Below are 23,811 nucleotides of genomic sequence, written 5' to 3'. Positions count from 1 at the left end.
ACGTCATCTCGCAATGCCGCATTGTGCCGGGCTCAGGCTTTCGCCATTGGGATCATCAGCCCTCATCAATCAGTAACACCCGGGATGATCGTCCCCGCCAATCCCTTCGACATGGTCTCCATCTTTTTTTAAAGGTGTCTGCATTGCATTGTTGGTGGGAGCGATGTAGCGACGCACCTCGCAGATGCTGGTAGGAAGGGGACGACCAAATGTCACTACCAAAATTGGTCCGCCCACCGGGTTACCCACGTTGCTACGGCTTTTCACCAAGGCATCGCTTAGCCTTTTTTCTTTTACACAAGAGTGGCTGGTAGTGGCATTTGCGGGAAGATGCAACACGTTTCAAGTGGCTCTCGGTCCAGCCCATCGGGCAGCTTGCAGCCGGTATGGTATGCGTCGGATCTCTCTAGAAACCTCTATGCGTATGAGCAGGTATTTTGTGGTCAATTTTTTTCTTTCACGTGTCCACGAGAGTCTCGTGATGGAAGCATTACGATTGTAGATTAGGTTCCTGGATGACAATGACTCGAGCTGGTAGCATCCTCCGTGTTGGTGACGCACGGGGCGGCGGCACCGCTCCTGACGACAGTCTCAACTGTCGCGCTGTGGTTTTGCCTTCTCCACTTCACTTTGCTCGACGCTGAATTATTGATTTTGTTAGCTCGGCGTAGATCTGCGCCTCGAAAACGACTTTTTCGTCTCCAGAGGTCGGCTTTGGGGGCGAGCTAATTGGTCGCTCCTTCCCCGTTTGTTAGTTAGTGAAAGGACTTTTGGTTAGCCTACTCGGTCGGCCGAAGAAATAGAGCGGAACTGATCCCGCTAGTTGTGAGCGGCAGACAGCGCCGTGGGAACCCGAACTAGCTTGAGTTGGTTGAGCCTCAGATTCATTAACGGCTGATGACGGCAGCGTGCTAGCCTTCTCGTTCAGTCGGCCATCTCTTATCCGCGTTTGCTACCAGTAAACTAGAATAAACTCTAACTGGTCCGAAGTAGTTTCTGGGGCAAAGATGCAGATGCGTAACAGGGAATGCCTGGCCAGAAGAGCTGTGCGAAACCGCCGTCAACATCGGCAAAGTAGTAGCCACCTAGTAACAATCCTGCCGCTCTCCACGTCTTGGATCTACCCTGTTCGCAATGCCCTGCAAGATTACGGCCACAAAGTTCCTATTACATGTTGGGGGTCACTTTTGAAACGAAAAAAAAAAGCACAAAGGGCCTCGTCATAACTGTGAAGCGTCAATGCGATGGCACATTGGAAACCATGTTAGCTGTGACAGCTACTGGCAGGGACCCATGTCTAGACAAGGCGTGGAGCGGAGGAGGAGATTTTGTTCACATTAAAAAGCAGAGGGAAAAAAGTTCCTCTGGCGGCGGAATGCCAAAAGGAGTTCGCACAAGCCAGGGGCGGCGGCGGCGGCGGCGGCGGGGAAAGGGTGTGTCACTGGTAAGAAGAGGCCTTGTCTATTAAGAACAAGGACAAGCCCTGGAAGGTTCCGAAAGTGCATCGGATTTCCTTTACAGAACTCCGTTCCAGAAGAAAGTGGAAACGTTGCCATCATCTTCCTTTGTATTTGATTGCGATGGGGGGAAAGGGCCGGTGTGCTGGTACGACGGAGTCTGATAATACCGTGTTAAGAACCGGGATCGTGCGTGACTCGTAAATGTTTACTGATGCTGAATTTCGATTCTGTGGATTTGAATGGAGAGATGCTGGCAAAAATCTCTGCAGCACCGGGAAAGGAGATTGATTGCTGCAGGATATCTCCTTGGTGGCGACGCGTGGGTGTCAATTGTGTAGCTCTGTGTCGTTGATTACAAGTTGTTGGCAGCCAACTTCAGCATCCTTGTATATGCAACGGTCGCCTTCTGGATAGAGAATGGATTGTAGCACGTGGCTTTGGCGATTTCATGTCTTTGGCAGCTTATTAGCCCATTATACAGGACAGTAGGAGGCCTGCAGCCTGGCACTGCCCGCATGCTGCTGCTGCATTGTGCATCTCTTTTGAGACGCGTACTCGGCACTTGTCCGAATGCAACTATCACAGGTCTTACATCAGTACGGACAATGCTACTCAACGTGCAGGCAGCCTACATAAGGGTAACACGATTCGCTCTGTGCTGTCTCGGTAGAGCGCATCCCTGGCACTGGCACGGTCCCTTTTTTTTCTGGTGGACTTGTGCGTGTGTAGGGCTGGCACAAAGCCGGCATTCGCATGTTTCGAGACACGTCAGGTTCTCCCCGACTGGAAGAGGGAGGAAACAAAAAGGACGTGGCCAAGTGTTCAAGTGTAACCATGCCGCGGCCGTGCACCACCACCAGCGGCAGCAACAGGACGGGGACCCAGCACCAGCGTGCATCCTTCTTCCCCCAGCGATCCGCAGTGGCACTGGTCGATCAACTAGCACTGCTTTGGGTGCTGCAGCGAAGCACACCAAAGGCGGCCAATTCTTCCGCCGGTTATTGCATTGGGGCAGGGCCAGGGTAGCAGCCAAACGAGCCTCAAAGCCCTGTATATAAGTCGAACCCTGGCCTGGCCTGTCTGGCCCACGCGGTGAGTGGGGGGTTCGCCTGCAGCATTTGCATCACCCAGCGCTAGGTAGGTGCCTATGTAGGGAGCAATAGGTACCTACCTAGCGCTAGCGCCCTGTATCTACAGGGAACCTTCAGTACACCGGCCGCTAAGATACAGTGGCTTCCAGCCTGTAAGCCGCCGGCTCACACCCCCCGGTGAGCACCAAACTCCCCTGTAGCCCCCCTCAGGCTCAGCGGTGAGGCGCTAAAGCAGGCCTGCTAGGCTGTCCTTTTAGCGGCTTTCCAGGTGTGGGAGCCCCGGGCCAGGGACCCTTTGGCAGGTCCAACGGCTGTTCGCAGGCGGCGCGCGTCGGGCTGAGACAATGATCCTTGTTCCTGCTGCTATTCTTGCGCGTCCTTCTATTTTTAAGGATTTTGCCATTCTCTTGTTTTAATTTAATTACAATTGATCTTGAAATTCTTATTTGTATGGCGCTGCGCTTGTGCTGCCTGCTGGTCTGGGTACACTAACCAGGAGGCGTGCCTATAGCAGCCCGATATTAAAAAAAAAAAAATACAGCACAGTAACACCACGTCCATCACGCAATGGCCGGCCCTCGTGCAAGGTAGCGTTTCTCCAGGCTTTGACTCCCTTATTCGGGATATTTGCTTGGCCGAAAGAGAAAAATCCCCGACCCCGACCCCATACCGTAACAACTGTGCGCAGATCGAGCCCTCTTTCGTAGTCAAGCAATGCCTTGTACTTGGCCGACGTTCAAGACTTGTGTCGTCTAGATGTCACCGCTTTACACGCTTGAACATCCTTTCCGTAACATGAAACAAGACACATAGGCTCCCTCGCGACTCATGTCCTCTTGCTCAATCATGTTACCGGGCAAGAAATACCCTCTTGGCATAATGCACAAGTCCTCCCCGATCGTCCAATCGAACACGTCTAGCATTCACTCAGCTTCTCATAGGGACTCCACTGGTTGCTCTCTGAGATTTTTACTATGGACACGTATTTGTCTCTTCCATTCGTTCCGTGGTTGGCTCCGCTCAAAGGGTTATAGCTTCCCGTCACTATATGCCATGCTCCACGTGTGCTGAAGAAGCCGGTTATATGAACCTGGTTCAAGACCTCCAGCCCCAAGTCCCCAGCCAGACTCGGTCTTCCGGTGAGCAGCGTTTCACCTCCTGGCGTCTCCCGCTGGCAAGACAGGTTTCTGTTGAGATTCACGCCAAAGTGGCCAAAGAACACTAGCCTTCCGTTCTGCTCGTGTGATCGTATTGTCTCAAGCCCAAGGCTGTCCATTCGACACATCAGCGCAACTCTAGAACAACTGTAGTTCCTGGCTGAGTTGTAATTTGTCAGTTCAAAGCAGTCTCCAGGATTGCCAAGGCAGCTGTAAAACCCAACGCGCGGGGACCATTCATGCACACCACGGCGGCGCCTGTCGGCAGGAGCTTCCAGTTCATCCCAGTAACTGGACTCCTCCTTTCATCAACTGTAATAAATTCACCTGAAAACTAGTCAAGAAATAATACTCCTGCAATTAGTATCCGGGGACAAATCATCTGCAATTTATCTGCGCGCTGCGCATCCGCATTTTCAGGTGAAGCCATGCACATCCACCAGGACTCCTGCATCCATTGCATCGACCGGCAAGAACTCAACCTTGGTCGCCTCAGATCATGAGCTGCAAGCCCGATTTTGCCATAAATTGCCACTTCTGCCAGGGCCAAAGGAGGGGGGGCCTGGGCCATGTCTCATTAAGCAGCCCTTTTAGCAATCAAGCCAGGGCGATCGTGCAGCCAGGCTCGTGGAATAAATTGCTTGCGACAATCACTGTGAGCTCAAACAGTAACACACACCCTACCCCTATTGGAGACATACGGGAAAGAGGACGCGCCCTTGTCTTGGCACTCAATAAATAAAACTACTGTTACTGGGTACTTCAGGCTTCCTGGTATTGGGGCCATATCACGCGTAACTGCTTCCATGCCCGGAGTGGGAACATCCAGCATTACCAATTCTCGTGTAGTGATGTTAAATGTTCCTGTGTCCTCTTATCGTCTTGATCTGGGCCTTTGGAGCGGGACAGTCTACCCACTGCTGGGCAAATTTGATGATGATCCAACAAACGAGAGTAGACGAAGCCAAGTCTGTCTTGGCAGTAGCCTCCAAGCTCTTACCAATAGCTTGAAAGTATTTTTCCAAACAAAGCGTCTGTATAATTGGACATCTTTGGAGCCTTTCAGTGCGCTTTTCCTCGGCGTCGTGGACGGCTAGAGCCAATTTCTCTCCCAGTCAGCCCGGTACCAAGCCATTCGGCGAGGTACCGAAGACCCAAGTTACTTCGAAATCTATGACAGGGCATAATCGGCGAAAGAGAGTCTTGCTCGACATTCTTCTTTCTTTTTCTCGGGCCATGACTGAAAACTCAGAATGCCTTTGTTGTTTCGTCTGCTGCGTAGCGTACCCATCGTCGAGTCATATTCACGTCGGAATACAAAAGTAGCATGAAGCGCAAGGAGTTCATTGTCTGGGTGTTATAAAAATGCCAGCCTACAATAGGAGGTGCTTTGTGACGTTACGTCCACCCCCGGCTTGTGGCACATGAACTGTTGCCCCGGGCCAACCATGAACGCGCACAGCCAGCCTCCTCCTATTCCCATGCTCTCCGACGGCGACGTGCGCATAGGCGAATAGGGTATCAAATCGTCGATGCTGGCCTTCGATAGTCAGGCCAAAGATCGTCGCTTTGCGTAGCAGCGCATTCGCGACGGAATCATGCACCGCGCCAGACAGGCAAGGCAGTCATGCTCCTGGTATTCCACGCGACGCCACCGTGGCCAAAAGTCCTGCAGAGGGCCAGGATGCAGTATCGGTACATGGTACTCGCACGCCTGCACACCATCTTGGAATTAAATGAGAGGGTCTCTTTCATCCGCTGCCGGGATACATCGTGCCCCCCTCCAGGATGAGTCGACAGTCATATCACAAAGGCGGAGGGGTCGCAACACCGAACGGTATGGCCCAGCCCCCCAGCCTAGCTTCCAGAGGGGTCGAGAATAAATGAAGGTGGTGTCAAAGTGTACAATTCGTCTCCGCTGATCTGTTCAGGTAGGACAAGACTCGTCCGATATGGGATATCGCCTGCGGCAGCTACGGGCGGGGGAGCCCCTCGTCCAGTGTTGAATGCTCAAATGCCGCCTCCAGCCACGACGCGCTCGTGGCGACCAAAGCGTTGGCGTCGAGGGAAAAAAAGAAAAACAGTTTGCCAGTCAGTTGCGCCCCATTTGCAATGGCCCTTCGTATTCAAAGCCTGGGCCGGAGCCTTGACTTCGTAGCTCTTCCTGTCCAGGCAGGCGACAAGGCTTTTGCGGAACTATTGGCTACAAAGTAGCAAATAAGATGCGCTCAACAGCGTATTGAGCCCATTGGGGGCAGTCTTATGGGTGCAATTATGCGCGAGGGGGAGGGGTGTAGCCTTTTTGACTTTGCACATCCTGGTTCAATACATCCGTCGCCAGCTTATAATATGGCAATCACATCATATCGTATGGTCTCTATAGGCGGCGCTCGCAGGCGGATTTTCGTCGTCCAAGGCAACCCAGCATTTTCCAGCAAAGGACCTGGTGGCAATACGTAATTTGATGTCGACGCCTTGTCCCTGCTTCCGGATGAACGTAACAGTGCATTGATGGAAAGCAAGACTGAGCGCCAAGCTCAGGACGATGTGAAACTGGACGATTTATCTCATCTTGGCGTGTGTAATACCATGAAATCTCCGAGACTTCCGGGGAATCAGTATTTGTGTACGGGGCGAAACTTCGAGTCCTGTGTTGCCACCGTCTGCCGTGTGTTTCAAGATGCGCCAGAACAAGAGACTCGAGCTGCGCGGCTGGGCTGTTCAGGCGACGTAGGCTGGACGGGGAAGCGTCAAGAATCGCGATATATGGCTAGTTTCACTGGAAATAATGCATGGCAAGATGAAACAAGCTTCGGGAGACTCGTCGCGTGCGGAACGACAGTGTGCCACTGCGCTGTGTCTGCACTGTGCAACATCTGGCGGTCTGCGACGCTACCCGGTAGGCGACTAAAGCCGCAGTGTGACGGCCCGGAAGATCTGAAACGCTGGATTGAAAAGTGCCGATACTGTCTATTTGAGATATGGGTATGACATCTTTGTGCTGATATGCGGTGAACAAGGTGAAGCTGGGGTGGAAATACTTGCAAGCATCGAAACGTTTGTTCCCTCCACAGACAGCTGGGCCTTCTGCCGCACTCTTAGTGTGGCTGATAAAGTGGCGGTGGTAATGTGGCTCGTGAAAGATACGTACCTTTTTGTGTGCAAGCGAAAGTTGCGTCTTGGCTGCCTGTTTAGGACTAGCGTACTCACGACGGGCGGCTCATCTGTGGCGAGTTCACCCAAACATAATCGCACATCATGTACTGACTGTGAGGAGATATCGCCGAGGATTATCTGTACCGTGCCATGGATCGAGGCGCTCAAATCTGTGACACATCTCCCGCCTAGCTGCGTCCTCGAATGGGTCTATTAGCATAACTACTGCCGTAACCTCGTCAGCGCGCCGCAGACGTCAACACGGCTGCCCCCCATGAGCCAGGCTGAGACTCCCGCAAAGCCCTGCCACAACTGCAGGCGGCAGCGGCTACGATGCGACCGCTCGTATCCACACTGCAACAAGTGCACGAATGCCGGCAAAGAATGCCTGGGATACGGTAAACTTTTTCGATGGACCGGTGCCGTGGCAAGTAGAGGCAAGCTCGCCGGCCGCACATCGAGTGCACCCGTCACTGTCGAAGGTGGCGCCGTTGCCGCGACTTCGGAATTGTTTGCCTCGTCTGGCCACTCACCAAGTGATACCGGCTCTATGTCCGCATCTTCATCTCCAGAGTCAGGAAACTGTCCACCAACACCGCCACTTGCTAGCCGCGCCGCCACCCCGGAAAGCATGCAGCTTGTCAGCTCGCGAGCGACTTCAGTCGAGAAAGAACTGAAAACGCCATATATCCTTGTTGATCCTATATACCAGGACCTTGGTGACTCTCATCGCTACTACTTATCATACTGTATGTGACGGTCTATTTCATGTTTCAAAATCTATCTGCTCACGAAACCAATAGTCACAAACCGTCTGTGTAAAGACTTGGTCTCACACGACGTACCTTCAGAGAACCCCTTCCGCACCCTTCTGCCTCTCACAAAAGCCCATCCTCTGCTGCAGTACATCATCGTCGCAGCTTCTGCCGCCCACATGTCCAACCTCGTCAGAGCTCCCTTACCTTCAATACAAGAGGATCGCATGATTGCTTTCAATCGAGAGAATGCTTCCCGAAAAGCCCTGCAAGACGCACTAGTTGCAAAAAACAAGGCGTTACGCCTCATGCACGCTGCGGTTCAGGATATTGATGTAATAGGCGGCGATGTGGCTCTAGCTGCCGCTCTTTTCTTTGTCAATGTCGAGCTCATTGAGTCTGGAAAGCATGGCTGGAGGGCCCACCTCGAAGGCGCAGGTAGAATCATGTCCCTGCTCGAGCCAACAGCGTCGTCAGACAACTCTTTGCGAAATTACATGCTCTCCGATTGCTTCATGTCAGTTCACTCCGCTTCTCCATGAGGTCCGTCACTGACATATTATAGCTACTTCATCCTGGGCTCCGCCTTTATGCCCATCAAGTTTCAAACGAAGTCGTACTTCGAAGCGTCGCAAATTCCCTCAATTCTCGAGCGCGCCGCTGCCAATAGCTACCTGTGCTGCCCACCTATCATTATGCAAATCCTTCATGGAGCTTCTCAACTCTCAAACATGCAGGGTGATGCGACATCACCTGCCGAGATCGAAGCAGTTGGGCTAGCATTATTGCAACAGGCACATAGCTTTGATATCGTTGCATGGGCAAACGATGCCAGGACAGTATCATACCTTCACGGCATCCCGATCGAAAGCCGCATCCATGCCGGCTCTGCACACCGTCTGGCAGCCTGCCTATATATTTTGCAGGCTGTACCAGCGGTCGGCGCCGCCGTTGGACCCGAATTTGGCCAGGCCTTGAGTCGAGATATATACGAGCATCTCGCAAGCATCCCAGATGATGATCCTAACTTCAAAGCCACAACGTGGCCGACATTTATTGTTGGAGCCGAGGCGGCAGATGAGGAACAGCAAAAGTGGGTCATGGATAGACTGCAGCGCCTCGTTGTGAACTGCCCATGGGGCTTTCTCTACACAGCAATGGAGACTTTGCCAGTCATCTGGGGTTTAGACAAGGAGAAGAAATCCCGCGGCTGGATCCAAACCCTTAAAGATCCAGATATGAACTTCCTGCTTGTTTGAGGTGTTTAAGCTCGCTGATCTTAGTGAGTCACATGCACCCCACAGCATATTCAGCTTGAGCGAGCATTGTGGCTTGAGGAACATTTCAAACTTCGCAACATGTTGGAACTCACGCAATAATGAGACAGCACTTCGAATGTGTGCTCCCATGTGCCTTATCATGTCGTGTCATCGACCGTTTCAGCGTTCTTGAGGACAGCTGTGAGGACAGCGATGGGTCGGTTCCGTTCTGGCTCTTGCTGAAGGAGCTCTTGAGACAAAACATCACAGCATGGCCCAGCCTGTTGGACTTGCTCGAAACCATCTCCGTCACCCTTCGAGGATCTACTGCCGCGGCTGGCGACTACGGTTCGTTGCGACTAGCAATTGCGAACGAGTCGTCTTTCTTCACGGATATCTGGCCTTCTATCTTGCGCTTCGCAGTCGCTTTGCCGAAAGTTTTTACGAGCGAAACCATTCCGAAACTAGCACCTGGCCAAACGCTGAGTCTCTCGCAGAGTCAGTGTGCATCACTTCTGGCCCACCAATTTCTTTGCTCATTTGAGTCGCCAAGACCTGATTTCTACGACTTCAGTGTCTGGTACGACTCTAGTCAACGACATCCTCTGGCTGTTTCAGCCTATCTACATTCGCTCTTCACTTACTTTCGCGTGCGAGGGACACAAACTCGAAGCGAAGTCGAGGTAAAGGTGGTTGAGTACTCCCTCTGGTCAGCTGAAGCTGCCACGAACCCGGATCAAGCGACTACGCTATCCTCGCACTGCTGGGAAACTACACAGCTTTCTAAGATTGGTATTAGAAAACTGACATTGCACAGCACCGAATTTCACAATATTGAACATTTGGGCAACGCGGGGGCGGTGGTCATCTCTGCAAACAAGGACATTGGCTTCGGCCAGTCTGCAACACAGGAAGAGCTTCACGTCGGTGCTGCTCCAGAGAGCTGTGTGGCTGTACTTTTTACGCCACAGTTGAAAGACGAACAAGCTCTCTCCATCAACTCGGCGCAGCCTATAATCCAGTTCAAAGGCCAACGCCGGGATATTTCTTGGAAAACACATGACCCATTGGTAGCTGGCGGTCGACTGCTGTTCATGGATGCGCTTGAGATTGATCTAGCCGATCCTGGTTCGCCAGGCAACGATCAAAATGGCGATACGAATGCCGGCTTACTACCTGATCTGGCCGAAAAGAACATGGAGAGAGAGCTGAAAAAGGCCTTTGCTGGCTTTACGTCCTGGCCTCTGACAGCCGATTCAACTGTGGTTACAGGATTCTGGGGCTGCGGCGCGTTCAATGGCGAACCGACCGTCAAGTTACTATTGCTTTGGATGGCTGCGTCCCTCGCAAGAAGAAATTTGCGAGTCGTCTTTGACGAAGCTGAGTGGGAGTATGGAAGCTCATTTGAGAAGCTGATCGAATGGAAGTCTCTGAAGAGTGTAGCGGATGTCATGTGTCTTCTGCGGTCGGTGCCGAAGAGTACGCGAAGGCTGGACGTTATGCAATGGCTGAATGATAATGAGTAATAAATTGTATTGATGAGTCGTTTGAAAAACTAACATTTTCACTTTGCCTTTGCTCGATTGAGTGCTTAACCATGTCACACACTTCACAAGCCAGCCAGGGACCGACCAGCAGTCCTCCGCGGTCGCATGAAAAGCTCAAAGAGTCACCCATGATATATCATACACGACGTCGCGTATTATTACCTTATTTTGAGGTTTTCGGCAAAACATAGTGCACTTATGCTTTCAATGGAGATAGGTATTAGTTTTCTCGATTGTGTATCTATTTCTAGCTCAAAGAAATCACCGAAACCAGCTCAAAAAGTTTTCTTTTGTCTATCAGAAGTCCTATACGTCAGTAATACCCGGGGAAGTCTGCGTCTTTGGCGCTGTGCGGCGGAAGTAGACACGCTTCGCCCACTTCCAAGACTCAGTGCCTACCATCCACACGCCAACCGAGATGAAGACAACTGCCCACTCCCACGTGATACCCGTGTGTAAAAATACAAGATGATTCAGTCCAGGAATGTAGATTGTCGGGAAAACAATGGCAAAGACAACCGTGACCGAGAAGAAGAGGAACTTGTTGCTCCAGAGGTGTCCTGCCCAAGCACCAATGCCGTTTGGCATGTAGAACAGAGATCGGCGGAAGTCGATGAGCTCCCAAGAGAAGATTAAGAATATCCAAGTCATTGTGGCGTAGGCGGTGGCACGCGCACGGAAAACTTCGTCGCAGGCGGGAGAGTAGCGGTTGTTACAGTCGACGCCGAGGTTGCCGTTGTCGAAGCCGAAAATGACGACAGTGAAGGAGCCCAGAACGCAGCCTGCCATGAGAATACCGTACACTACCATATCGAAGATGAACTCGGGGGTAAAGACACCATATTTGAGCTAAGGAAGTCAGTTGTCAGAGACTTGTGCATTTGGGACTTCATGGAACACTTACATTATGTGGAGGACGGTTCAAAATATCTGGCACTGCTTTCTCAAAGCCCAGACCAGTTTCCGAGAATGCACCAGTTCCGAGCAGCATCCACAGAATTTCAACCGGCGACAGCAGGAACACGGAGACGCCTTCTTGGTCCTTGAACGAAAGGCCAGTGAGCAGCGAGATGACGAATCCAATATTCGCCGCCAGGACGTGAAGAATAAATTTCTGGATATTGTCAAAGATGCGGCGCCCCTCCTCAATCGCGTTGAGGATCGAGGCAAAGTTGTCGTCGGTCAGCACAATGTCCGACGACTCTTTGGCGACGTCCGAGCCGGTGCCCATGGCGATGCCAATGTCGGCGCGCTTCAGGCTCGGGCTGTCGTTGACGCCGTCGCCCGTCATGGCGACGTACCTGCCGCGGCGGTGCAGCGCCTCAATCATGCGCACCTTTGTGCTGGGCGCGCACCGCGCCACCACGAGCGGCAGCTGCGGCAGCGCGTCGATCTGCTCGTCGGACAGCGCGTCGAAGCGCTGCGCCGTCGTCATCAGCGACGCGGCGACGTCGGCGGCGAGCATGCGCAGCGCGTCCTCGGCCGGCAGGATCCCGACGTCTTGGGCAATGGCGCGCGCCGTCTGCGGGTGGTCGCCCGTCAGCATGTGCACGACGATGCCGGCGGCGTGGAAGGCGCGCACGCTGGGCGCCGACTCGGGCCGCGGCGGGTCGTAGATGCCGACGAGGCCGCGGAAGACGAGGCCGTGCTCAAAAGTGTCGCGCGACGGGCTGGCGCCGTGGGCAAAGTCAGACTCGGCGATGACGGTTTCGTTGATCTTGTGGGCCAAGGCGAGGACGCGCAGGCCTTGGCTGGCGAGCGCCTCCATGTTGGCCAAGATGTTGTCTTTGGCTGCTTCGGTCAGGTCTTGTATGTCTTCGTCAAGGGCAATCTTGGTGCAGCTGTCCAGCACGCGCTCGACAGCGCCCTTGGTGAATACATGCGTCTGCTTCGATTCCATGTCGCGAAACAGGACGGACATTTTCTTGACGTCCGAGTCAAAGGGAAACTCGGCAATGTGACTCCATTTGGCCGAAGGCCCCTCAGAGAGCACGATGCGGTTCCATCCAAATCGTGAGGCAAAGACTTCGATCGCAATCTCGGTGGGTGCGCCGCGAGCCTTCCACTCTCCAGACTCCTTCTCCTCGTCGTCGCCGCCTTGCTCGAGAGTGGCGAGGTTTGCGAGCGACGCAATGTTGAGGTACCACTGGAGAGCAGGTGCCCCGGTGACATGCTCTGTCGGGGTGATGGCCGGCATGGACGCACGCTTCTCCTCTGTTGCGCTCATTTGCCGAGGTTCTGTGGTGGTGAATGATACCTCGCCCACAGTTGGGTTGTAGACGTCGTTGGTGGTTTCGACCGAGTATGTCCCCGAGGCTGGCAGCCAGGCCTTGCGGACGACCATGCGGCCCTGAGTGATGGTGCCGGTCTTATCGGAGCAGACATCTCCGCAAAATGTGAGTGACCGCTCAGGAAATGGCAAAAAGTGCAAACTTACTAGTAACTCCGCCAAGAGCCTCCAGACTCTGCAGGTTGCGGACAATGACATGGCGTTGGAGCATTTTCTTCGTTCCGGCAGCCATTGTCACAGTGAGCACCAGCAGAAGAGATACCGGAATGGTGCCGATGGCTGTGGTGACGGCATACAGAATGACATCCGTGTGAGTGCTGAACTTGTTGGCGCCAAGAACAATAATGGCACAAAGGATGGCAAAGGCCAGAAGCCCGAGAAAGAGCTGCGCGAGCTTTCTTTGAAGAGGGGTGCCGACTGTCAAGCCGAAAAACTCGCCGAGGGCGGCAACCGTAGAATTTCGTGCCCTCTTGAAGAAGGAATCTGCACCGCCGTTTTCCTGAACGGCCTCCTTTCCATCACCCTGGAGAGCCCTCGCGATGAGACCAATCTCCGTGAACATTCCGGTAGCAAAGACAACGCCGCGGCCACGGCCTTTGGTGATTGTTGTGGAGCTGAAGACGACATTGAGGCGATCGCCAGGGCCAGTGTCCTCATCAAAGACCATGGCGGGGATCTTGGACACGGGAGCTGATTCACCAGTCAGGAGAGCTTCATCAGCCTCGAGGTTGATGGCTTCGAGAAGTCGAATATCTGCGGGCACAGAGTCGCCGGTGTTGAGGTCGACAATGTCACCTGGAACTATGTCTGCGGTCTGGATGTTAATGGTGGCACCGTCGCGGAAGACATTGCAGGTAGGATTGCCAAGTGTCCGTAGAGAGTCAATCGTGCGTTCGGCTTGCAGCGTCTGAAAGTAGCCGATGAAAATGTTGAGAAGGATGATACCGCCAAGGATACCACCTTCGATCCAGGCTCGGATGCCGAAACTGGCGGCGAGAGCGAGAAGCAGTACCTAACAGGGCTTGTTAGCCATACTGCCTGCCTAATTTCATGCTATTCATCCTTTCATACCAAAGTCATTGCATTGAAAATCTGTTCGATGAAGATTTTGATTGGTTGCACACCTTTCTTCTGTTCCAGCTCGTTGCGGCCTGCGCTGGCCAACCGTTGGGCAGCCTCGTCGGACGACAAGCCAGAAGCCGGGTCCGCGCGAAGCTCCTTGAGCGTTTCCTCGCTGCCCATGCTGTGCGCAGGGCGAGACATGGGAACATTCGACTGCCCAGAGGCATGCGCCGCTGTGGGCGGTGTGCCTGGGGCTGTCAAGCTGTTGTTGCTAGACATGATTATTGCTATTGCAGGTGAGTAGCGGCTTGTAAGTAAGAAGACGGCTCCATCGGCGGATAGAACTTGGAGAGGGCACAGTGCATGTACAAAGGTAGTAGGGTAAAAGAGAATGCAGAGTGAGAAAGACTGGGAAACGGAAACGAAGGATTTATAAAGCAAAATTAATTAATTCTAGAAACTGCCAAGGGGTAACAAGAGCGCGCGCCCGGGGGCCGCGGGGGGGTTATTCGATCCGTGTACAAGATATGCCAAGCATGAGGTTTAGAAGCCTAATCAGGAAATACCTGTCCAGTGGGTCTCGGAGGACCTTTCTTTGCCCATTTCCAGCGTTTACCCCCGCCTCGCAAATCTACATCTCCGGCGACCTGCTTCCGTAAGTTAGTGCTTTCATGCTGTGGGACGACAACTCTGTTTCCACTCACGACAAAGCCCCGGGGCGCACGGAGCGCAAGAGCGTTTCGAATATCCAAGTGGCATGTGCGAGGCATGAAAATAAAACAAAAAAAAGAAACCCTAGTCGCAAAGAAAACGGGCCAAGTGTGTAAGATGGCGATGGCTGGCGTGATAACTCGGCTAAGTAAGCTGTGAGCCGCCGTGAAGGCCTTTTCTACGCGCGATGATATGACGACCGAGCCGTTATCGTTAGATGTAGAGAATGATAGCTTGCAAGTCGCAGATGGAGCGGCTAGAACGGTGCGGCAAGATTTGGTGTGCCGGGCCTTGTCGCCGGCGCCGTTCCGGGTTTGTGTCGTACGCTAAACCCGCTTAGGAAGCCAAGTAGCATCATGATCCAGTCCTTTGTCGTCACGGCAGCCGGCCAGCCCTTTTTTCCTTGCCCGTGTCACCTCTGCATCTTCTTGCCCTTGCCCAACGCTGCTCATTCTGCCAGCCTGCAACGTGTAAAGCGCAGCACGCATTCACCGATGTTGTCGCTGCCGCTGCTGTCGTTGCTGCCGCCACCGCCACCGCCGCTGCTGCCGCTGCTGCTCGGTGACTCACTTCGAGGCGAAGCGTCGGCGTTGGCCTGTGCAATCTGTGCGGCGCGGTGCTTGTAAAACGCATCAGGGCTTGCGAGAGTGGAATCGTACAGGTCCTTGACAGTCTCCGGTCTGCTGCTGTCGCCCACGTGAGGCAAGTATGCAAAGTTAACGGTGGCCGGTGTCAACGTGGTCTCAGTCCCAAAGTCTTCCCACGTTCGCGTACGGACACTCGTACCTTTCTGGCGGAAGTCTATCTGCATTTGGCAGGCTCTGCACACGACGTGAAACTGGCGGACGAGGGTCGACTTGTCAGGCGTGGTAAAACGGGCGAGAAAGTCGATTTGAGCCCTGCTCAGGTCGTTGAACCCCATGTGGCAGCACTGCCGCCTCAGCCCCAAAGTCTGCTGGAGGTCCACTGTTGACTGCAACTTGTACTTATACTCCTTGTAAACGAGGAATCGTCCTGCAACTATGCGGGGGAAGATCTTGTACGTGATGCTTGAGTAGCCCGGGCTCCCCATGGGGCCCGAGTATGCTCGCATCAGCAGTCGTTTGTGTAGGTCGTATGGCGGCCCCAGCCTGTCCGCCAGTCTCGCGTACTTGAGAGCAAGCTGTACATGGCCTTGCTGGTATCCGAATATAAGCAAGCTTTGTAGATTGAATGGTCCAGAGGGGCCTGATCTCCAACAGCGCGGCAGATCCATATCATGAACATCGAAAGAAGAGGAGCCGTCATTCTGGTGGAAACATAGGCACCAACTGCACACCCATACATCTGACCTCTCTTTGCCAATGCAGTGGAGAAAGCGTTCTGTTTCCTCGACGTTACTGAATTGCCGAATCTGCGCGCTCAACAAGTACCTTTTTTCCAGTATATTCCGTAGCGCGCTGCAGGTCTCACGGAGAACGAATTTGCCATCGAGCGGTAGCTGATCTGCGATGAGGCAGGCAAGTTCTGTTGGCAGCATATTCAAGAGTACACAACCTCCATTAGCCGATGAAGGGTCGGGCAAGACGCAGGGGCGCCTGCTTAGCTGGGTTGATCTCGGTTTCATGGCGAAGGCATAAGATGAATGGCTACTTTCAAGATTTTTTGCTTCGAAAACGAATCGTTGGATATATGCCGTATTTATAACCGGATGATCCCCTGCCTGTTTACTTGCAGCCCTCTGAGACGTTTTAGGAAGGTTTGTGGGCGCAAGCGATACAAAACACTATCAACGCCACCCGAGCCAAAAATAAAAGTACAAAGATGAAGACAATGTCTTGTTAAAGTTTTACCAAATTTTTAAAGTTATTTTGGCACCTCCTCTAATGGTAGGGAGCTGGATAAAATCACGAATCGAGCTGTCGAAGCAGCAACAAAGTTTCGCGGCGCTCCAGTAGCGACAAGTAAGCATCTACAGTCTAGTTCAGCACTTGCGGAGAAAACTGTTGGAGAAGAAGGGACAAAAAAGCTTACCAGCGACAAGCCATCTTTGGGAGAATAACTGTAAAGACTTCTTCAGCGCCGCCACATAGGCGGCCGCTTCGCTGTCGGGCTCCTCGATCGCTCTTTGCAAGTAAATGGACGCGGCCTTGTAGTTGACATGCAGAACAAAGGGCGCCATAATATCCTTGATTGAATCGTAAGCCCCCTTCATCCTCTCGGCCATCTGTATCGTTGCTTCGACAACCGAGGAGCTCTCTGTAGAAAGTGTAGCATCTGCGTGAGAGGAGTAATGAGGCGAGGCCACTTGCTGAAACGAGGTAGGGTGATCCAGGAGCAGAATACCGCTATTTTGGTCAGTCTAAGCTTCAATAATAAATTGCGTCTTCTTCCCACTCCATCATACCTGAAGCATGTCGCCATCTGTGTACAGAGTTCCAGTCTGCGCAGACGGGCCTCGATACGGGATACATGGACCAACGCGAATATCGTGCGGCGAAGCTGTGACGAGTCGTTTGAGCCCTCTGCTACATCTTTGATCACCAAACTTAATAAATGCGCTGCTTGCGCAAGTCTGGCAAACCGGCCTATTTCCAGCCCGTTGGCAGAGCCAAGGGTGCACGCGTCTTCAGCGCCAGTGGTCTGCAACGGGGCCAGTCAGAATATTTTTCTTCAAAATGCAGTAATCTGCTTCACATGCGAGGTCATACCCCATTATCCCAGTTCTTGTCATCAACAGGAATATAGTTGGACGTGTCAGGGTCCGGCGTCACGAGCTGGCGCTTGGGATTGGATAAGTTCATGAACCTAGATGCAAAAGCCCATTAATTAAAAGATAAAGGCCGAGACCAGAGGCGAAGATGTCTGTACCTATCCATGACGAGTATCGCCCACCAGACACGGCGGCACTCTTCCAAGTCGAATGTCTCAATTTTGGGATCCAAGTGTCCACCAACAGAGCTGTCGACGCCAAGCGCCATGGCGTAGCGGGCGCAGGACGAAATGGACAGAAACGCAGCCGGGTAAACACCGTGCCCTAGTTCGTAGCACGCGATGAGGATGCCAGCTTGAAGAACGAGCAGCGAAAAGATGCCTGATCCTTCGACAGAGTGCTGGAATTGCTTTGTCAGGCCGTGTAATTCTGTGCACGGTGTCTGTGTTGGCACATCCCCACTGAGCTTCATCGCCAGCAGCAGCAAATGCAACTCTGCTCGGTTATACGTCAGACGCCTGGGTAGCAGTTTGTAAAACTGAATCTTGGATACGATCGGCATCCAGGCGTGTACAGTGGAAAAGTGCTTCTGCGCAATCGTCCGAATGTCCGCCGTGCCGCCTACAGTGGCGGCGATCTCGTTTGTCACCAGAGAGTCGATCAGCAGGGTGGGCAGCTGCAGCTGTGCATACTGAAACACTTCCGGATCCAGAAAGTGCTCTGCGACGAGATGCAGTTGCTTTTTCTGCGCCACTGGCGGTTCAGCGGCCTCCCTGCTTAGAGTGCTCGCCTGGGATGGGCTTGGTGTGTTGAGCGCCGGCTGTGGTGGTGATTGCAGTGCCGATGCATCTGCGTACCTCGGGCGGACTTGTCGGCGCTTTCTGCGCTCGGGAAACTCGCAATTAATGCTTTTCCTAGAATGTGAAATTTCGCCAAGTTAGAGAGAGCACTTGATTCCAGCGAGAAAACGCGCGCGAGTATATCCAGAGTCCGCAAACAACCGTACGTACTGCAAGCATAGTGTGCACTCGGGCGTGACGCGGTCGCATTTACGTTTTGCTTCGCGGCACTGCAGACACGAATAGCGCGACATTAAACGCGCATCAGGATCACTAGCAGACATGGCGATTGATGGTGAAGAATGTGGCCGAGAGGTTGCGGAGGCCGAGGCGGGAATATGCGTACTGATAGTGATATTTACTTGGGTATGCCGAGGTTTATGCGGAACTATGCGGGCTTATGCGGGCTTATGGATTTGTCTTGCGGTAATTCGGTCGGCTTTGTCCGCCCTAATAACTCTATTGCTCCCTCGTCGTAATGGCATTTGGCATCATTGTATTTATAATTTTGATTCTTTCATCTTCTGCTTAGAAACCTGCTAGTTTGACTCTTTCTAGGCGTTATTTGAGAAGAACTTGAGTATATAAAGGGATCTATGGCATCGCACCATCAAGTGAATCTCCAACTCTCCATAACACTTATCACTTTGATCTACTCCATCATTAATACATCGCACAATCGCTCAAAATGACTAAAGATACTCTTCTTGTACGATGCCCTTCCCAACTTTACTTGACAACTTCGAAATGGCATTTCTAATGGGAATTAGTTCACTGGTGCCACTGGCATGATCGGCTTTAGGACCTTGATCCTCCTGCTGCAACAAGGTAGTTTCAACGTGCGCGTCGCTGTGCGCTCGCAGTCAAGCTACGACAAGCTTTTGTCTTACAAACCACTCGCTCCGTATACATCGCAGCTAGAAAGCGCAATCGTCCCCGACATTACGGTCCCTGGTGCTTACGATGAGGCCGTCAAGGGCGTCACACACATTATTCATGTCGCGTCTCCCATTCCCGGCCCGGACACAGCCGATTTCGAGACCGATTTAATTCAGCCGGCCATTCAAGGCACCGTGGGCATTCTTCAATCTGCACACAAAGCCGGCGGCGTCAAGAAGGTTGTCATTACTGCTTCCGTAGCTGCCATTGCAACATCCGAGTACACAGTAACTGGGGCGACCATCAATGGTATGCGCGTGGTATTCACGAATTCGGTGAAATGTAGCTGACACATTATTTAGAGGACACCAGAGTGACTGACACAAAGAGGCCCTTTGCGAACCCGTTTGCTGCGTACACTGCATCCAAGGCGCTGTCGTTTCAGGCAACCGACGATTTTATTTCCAAGCATAAGCCGGCATTTAACATCGTCCGGATCCTTCCTACCTTTGTCATTGGTCGCGACGATACGGTCACGGACGTCTCGCAGATCGCTAAAGGCACTAATGGCATGGTGATGGGCCCTCTCCTGGGGTATGCGCGCGAAGGAAAGTTGTCTGGCGGCACTGTGCATATCGACGACGTTGCTAAACTGCATGTTCTGGCTCTCGATCCTGCCATTTCTGATAACCAGAGCTTTCTCGCCAGCAATCCTGCTTCCATCGAATGGGCTGAATCATTTGACATTGTCAAGCGCAGATACCCTGCTCAATATGCGGCCGGATTATTCAAGCTTGATTCGATCGCTAGGCCAGAGTCTGGGCCTTCCCATGTCGACACGTCCAAGGCGACAAAGACATTCGGCATTCAGTTCAAGTCCTTCGAGGAGCAAGTTACCTCTGTCGTTGATCACTACCTGGAGTTGGCTGGGGCGAGCTAGAGTCTGTGGATGGGCAAATGATCCATCGATCTGGGTACAAGAGCTCTGTTGAGTACGTTCGAGCGCGAACTTTGGCATCGTAATAGTCAGTGCTACCCACAGAACTGTATTTTGGTTTTCGTGGACGTTTACAAGTTGCCGATCGGTTTAACAGGTCACGAGGAGGAAAGATTTAGATTGCTGCATTTAACAAATTCGAATAATATTAACTCCTTTTGTATTAAAATCCTTTACTGCAATAATCACCTCTCTTTTTATGATTGGTCTTTCAAGACGGCAACAATAGCCTCTGAGAGTGTTTTCTCCGCTCTCAAATGCTTGCTGCGGCATTCCATAACCCAGCGTCGGTTATCCGAGAGCATGTCCTGTGCCAGCTCAGTGAGGCTATCGACCTCCGCAGGCCCAACACTGCCAGCACTTGTGCGGGTCTTGACAAAGCTGTCCGGATCTAGAGCCTCGTGCAAGTCTTCCTCGCTCATCTCAATGCTTTGTCCCAGAGAAATGAGACTCGCCTCCTCGAGCATATCCGGGGTGACCTGCGCTTTGCCGAGGCCAGTCTCGCGACACATGCGCACCAGGCGCGCCACGACACCGTGGGCCTGGCGAATCGACAGGCCGCGGTGCTGCATGAGGAAGTCGGCCAGGTTGCTGGTTGTCGACCAGCTTTCGCCCAAGACCTGCTTCACGCGGGCATCATTGACTTGCACCTCGGACGCGACGAGGCCGGCCAGGATGAGCATGTCTGACGTGGTCTCCAGCGCTTGGTCCAGGTGTGACGGGATTCCGTGCACTCTGTGGTCGCCCGTGCCGCAACCCCGAAAAGTCGCCAGTGTAGAGCTCAGCCAGGCGACACTAGGTCCAGCGGCCAGCTTGATAGTCTCAAGAGTGACCGGGTTGCGCTTCTGCGGGAAGATGCTGCTCGTGCCGCAGAACGTATCGGGCAGCTGCACAAATCCAAACTCATTACTCGACCACAGGTGCAAGTCCGTGGCAAAGTCATTGAGATGGTACATGACAAAGGACAGCGCAGCCACAATATCGGCGGCAAAGTCGGCATCCTTGCCCAAAAGGGAGTGCTTCACGCAGCTGTCGAATCCCAGAAACTGCGTGGTTCTCTCACGATCAATCTTTAAGCCCGTTCCGCTTCTTCCTACCGTCCCGAGGGGGTTGCGGTTGACGCGGTTGTATGCTTCTTGACAACGCTCGAAATCTTCTTGTAGTTTTGCCGCAAAGGACAGTAGATAATGAGCAAAGTTGCCAGGCTGCGCCTGCTGCATGTGGGTGTGGTAGGGGATGATGATTGAGGAATGCTCCTGCGCAGCCTCGACGAGGTGCTCTTGGAACTGGCAAATATGATCCATGACTTGAAGCAAGATCCTTCTGTAGTACATGCGGCCGACAGTGGCGCGCTGGTCAATGCGGCTACGCGCTGTGTGCAGGGCGCCGGCGACGTGATCGCCAAGCTTTTGACCAAGAGCGGATTCAACTTGGTACAGGAGGCTCTCCTTGTAAGGATCAATAGGCAGCCGGTTATAACCCTGGGTCCTTATGTCTTGCAAAGCTGGCAATAGCTTTTGTCCAACAGTCTTATCAACGGTGTTCTGCTCGACCAGCATGACCACGTGGGCCAAGTCAATCCAGCAGAAGTCGTCAAACTGCTTGCATTCTGATTTCTGGGAAGGCCAAGAATGATATACCTGGAATGGGGTGCTGCTGCCGTTGATTGCAGCCTTCGCGTTCGGAGTGGCGATGGGCCCGGGCATGGTGAATGTGTATGGGCTTCCGTATCTGAATAGAGACAAGGGTTAGGGTTGAACTGATAACGAAATGTTACATTTCATCAGGATGGGATGAATACCTTTAGAGTATAATTAAGCTTGATAAGAGCTTTTTCTGATGAAATTGATAACACCAGTTTAATATGTGGGAAGTGCACGTCCTTTTAAACCAAACACAACCATCCTTGCTGCTACACAGACAACAGTCAATAAGCGGACGGACCAGCAAAATTCTCCCACAGTATACACCTCTTACGCGGCAGTCAGACCAGTCCGGCCTGGGATCTCTCACTCAGGGGGTGTTTTCCACTGCCGTACCCGTGCGGCGGGAATCTTGTCTCTCGAATACCCAGGGAGCCTTGGGAGCTGAGCAAACTCCGTACGGATGACGGCGATGGCATCCTGGCCTGACGTTCGGCCCACAAAGATCCACTACATTGGGCTGATCATTTATTCTTAAATATTACGTATTCAACTACTACGTACTGCCCATCGCCTGAGCTGCATGAAACCATGTCTGTCGTGGATGGGTATATGGCGTGACGTGGCTATGCAGAACATGCCGAGTCCATGACGAGATCTGGTTTTTGATTCTGTTGAGCATAGATGAAGCTGCTAATAGTTGATTCTAGCGGCTTTGAATCCACCGTCACATACGTCTCACGATTCTACACTTTTCATTGTTGACAAGTGTTGAGCCGATCGGCTTGGCACTACCGACGCTAATTTCATAGCAGTCGATGACATGGCAGCCACATCGAAGTTGCGAGTTCCGCTGCAGATCGTCTGCGGGAAAGGAGACCAAGACTTGCATTTCAGTGCTAATGTATAGCTGCAGGGGAGAGTCAGGTCACATGTACTCGGTTGACTTTGCTAAGCAGCATCCCATTGACATGGATGGGGCGACTTCTAGAGAGACCAGGCACCACAAAGAACTCTACTTTACACCATGTGCACAGAAGTACCTGGATATACCAATTTAGAGTTGTTCGCTTAATTTACAGTCATGGAAAAGCTTCAATGCGGCCATCAACGCAACATCAGGCCTCTCTTCAACTCACTGCCACGAGTTGCAACAGCCAATAAGACAAGTTGCAACAACTCGTCTCCACTACCTTAAACTTGTTGGGCGAAACACGACGCGCAATTCCTCAGTGGATCAGTATTTAAAATGCAAATGCGTTGCTCTACTTCTTGCTACTCATTTGACGAGCAGACATTCTAGCGCGTTGCACAGACCGTCGTCGGGCTTTCGCAGCAGAGTGGGTGGACTGTGAGGGTTGCCGATCGCGACGATCTATAGCACGAAATACTACCAGTAAGTACTGACAGAAACGATCACTGCTGAATCACACAGCCACCGTGGATATTTTTCTCACTTTAAAGCTGCATCAAAGAGTGGACACGGCCCCTTGCAAAATCAACTCCTTACGCCATCCGTTACCGAGACGAGTATCAGATCGGAAGAGACCATCTCTGTCAGACGACGCGAGATCGTCTTGATGACGTGCCTAAAATCCTGCAGGAACCACGGATATCATTTTTCAGCAAACAAACAAACAATTCCTCGGCCAGAGCAGCATTTTCTCTACGAGGCTTGTCAGACAAACTCCAGGTTACGGGAGACAATTAGCGGGCCATCCTCATTTGAGAAGTTCCGGCTGCCCCAGGGGACCCATGTGTGCTGCGTCGTAGTTTATTTAGAGCTTGTTTATGCATACTGGACGTAGGCTGCGCCGACCAGTCAAACCAAAACGTTGCAACGGCCGGTGCTACATTCTGCTTACAGCCGGTGGGCGCGCCATTTTACGAGCCCGGCCGAGTTATGGAGCCTGAAGTTCCGTGATCTCGTATGTACACGACTAAATAGAGAAGATGACAAGCACGCAAGCAACAAGGTTGCCAATAAGCTAGTCCCTGGCGCCGGCGTGGTATTTTCGTTACCCACTCGTCCCGTTTCTGCGGGACGTTGGCCATGCACGAACCCATGCCCGAAAAGGGGGAGAAACGATTCTGAGAGGCTCAAGAAAAACAAATTGCGGTGTGGCTTGGATCTCAGCCCCCAACCCACCCTAGTCTCAGATTCAGACATCATTGCGGCCCAAAATTTCACGATGTGCATGTACGAATAAAGCATGAGCTACCGGGTCTTTCGGGTGGCGTCTCTTTTTTTCTTTGTCCCCCGGCAAAGGGGG

General features: G+C 52.6%; 7 protein-coding genes across 7 annotated transcripts; 3 read left to right on the top strand and 4 right to left on the bottom strand.

The window, feature by feature from the left end:
• Positions 1-7,138: 7,138 nt before the first annotated feature.
• Positions 7,139-8,878, top strand: LMH87_010366 (uncharacterized protein; the record flags this gene model as incomplete). The annotated part of the gene is made up of 3 exons (XM_056197518.1): positions 7,139-7,613; positions 7,668-8,136; positions 8,185-8,878. The coding sequence occupies 3 exons, from the start codon at positions 7,139-7,141 to the stop codon at positions 8,876-8,878; spliced, it is 1,638 nt and encodes a 545-aa protein (XP_056054558.1).
• A 119-nt stretch (positions 8,879-8,997) lies between these two features.
• LMH87_010365 (uncharacterized protein) lies at positions 8,998-10,404 on the top strand (the record flags this gene model as incomplete). Its single annotated transcript, XM_056197517.1, has 1 exon — positions 8,998-10,404. The coding sequence occupies one exon, from the start codon at positions 8,998-9,000 to the stop codon at positions 10,402-10,404; it is 1,407 nt and encodes a 468-aa protein (XP_056054557.1).
• Positions 10,405-10,731: 327 nt separating this feature from the next.
• On the bottom strand, positions 10,732-14,547 carry LMH87_010364 (uncharacterized protein; the record flags this gene model as incomplete). The annotated part of the gene is made up of 6 exons (XM_056197516.1): positions 10,732-11,274; positions 11,330-12,810; positions 12,863-13,727; positions 13,787-14,025; positions 14,394-14,424; positions 14,482-14,547. The coding sequence occupies 6 exons, from the start codon at positions 14,545-14,547 to the stop codon at positions 10,732-10,734; spliced, it is 3,225 nt and encodes a 1,074-aa protein (XP_056054556.1).
• Positions 14,548-14,936: 389 nt separating this feature from the next.
• On the bottom strand, positions 14,937-16,094 carry LMH87_010363 (uncharacterized protein; the record flags this gene model as incomplete). The annotated part of the gene is made up of 1 exon (XM_056197515.1): positions 14,937-16,094. The coding sequence occupies one exon, from the start codon at positions 16,092-16,094 to the stop codon at positions 14,937-14,939; it is 1,158 nt and encodes a 385-aa protein (XP_056054555.1).
• Positions 16,095-16,374: 280 nt separating this feature from the next.
• LMH87_010362 (uncharacterized protein) lies at positions 16,375-18,303 on the bottom strand (the record flags this gene model as incomplete). The annotated part of the gene is made up of 6 exons (XM_056197511.1): positions 16,375-16,439; positions 16,502-16,815; positions 16,875-17,110; positions 17,179-17,275; positions 17,339-18,094; positions 18,191-18,303. The coding sequence occupies 6 exons, from the start codon at positions 18,301-18,303 to the stop codon at positions 16,375-16,377; spliced, it is 1,581 nt and encodes a 526-aa protein (XP_056054554.1).
• A 404-nt stretch (positions 18,304-18,707) lies between these two features.
• Positions 18,708-19,838, top strand: LMH87_010361 (uncharacterized protein; the record flags this gene model as incomplete). Its single annotated transcript, XM_056197510.1, has 3 exons — positions 18,708-18,728; positions 18,790-19,207; positions 19,261-19,838. 3 exons carry the CDS (start codon positions 18,708-18,710, stop codon positions 19,836-19,838), a joined length of 1,017 nt encoding a protein of 338 aa, XP_056054553.1.
• A 254-nt stretch (positions 19,839-20,092) lies between these two features.
• On the bottom strand, positions 20,093-22,220 carry LMH87_010360 (uncharacterized protein; the record flags this gene model as incomplete). The annotated part of the gene is made up of 6 exons (XM_056197509.1): positions 20,093-21,399; positions 21,536-21,626; positions 21,697-21,731; positions 21,797-21,807; positions 21,873-21,894; positions 22,103-22,220. 6 exons carry the CDS (start codon positions 22,218-22,220, stop codon positions 20,093-20,095), a joined length of 1,584 nt encoding a protein of 527 aa, XP_056054552.1.
• Between the last annotated feature and the right edge of the window lie 1,591 nt (positions 22,221-23,811).

This window comes from Akanthomyces muscarius, chromosome 5, assembly GCF_028009165.1.
Source record: "Akanthomyces muscarius strain Ve6 chromosome 5, whole genome shotgun sequence".
NCBI lineage: Eukaryota > Fungi > Ascomycota > Sordariomycetes > Hypocreales > Cordycipitaceae > Akanthomyces > Akanthomyces muscarius.
Note: the sequence above shows the minus strand (reverse complement) of the source record. Positions and strands in the feature narration are given on the sequence as shown.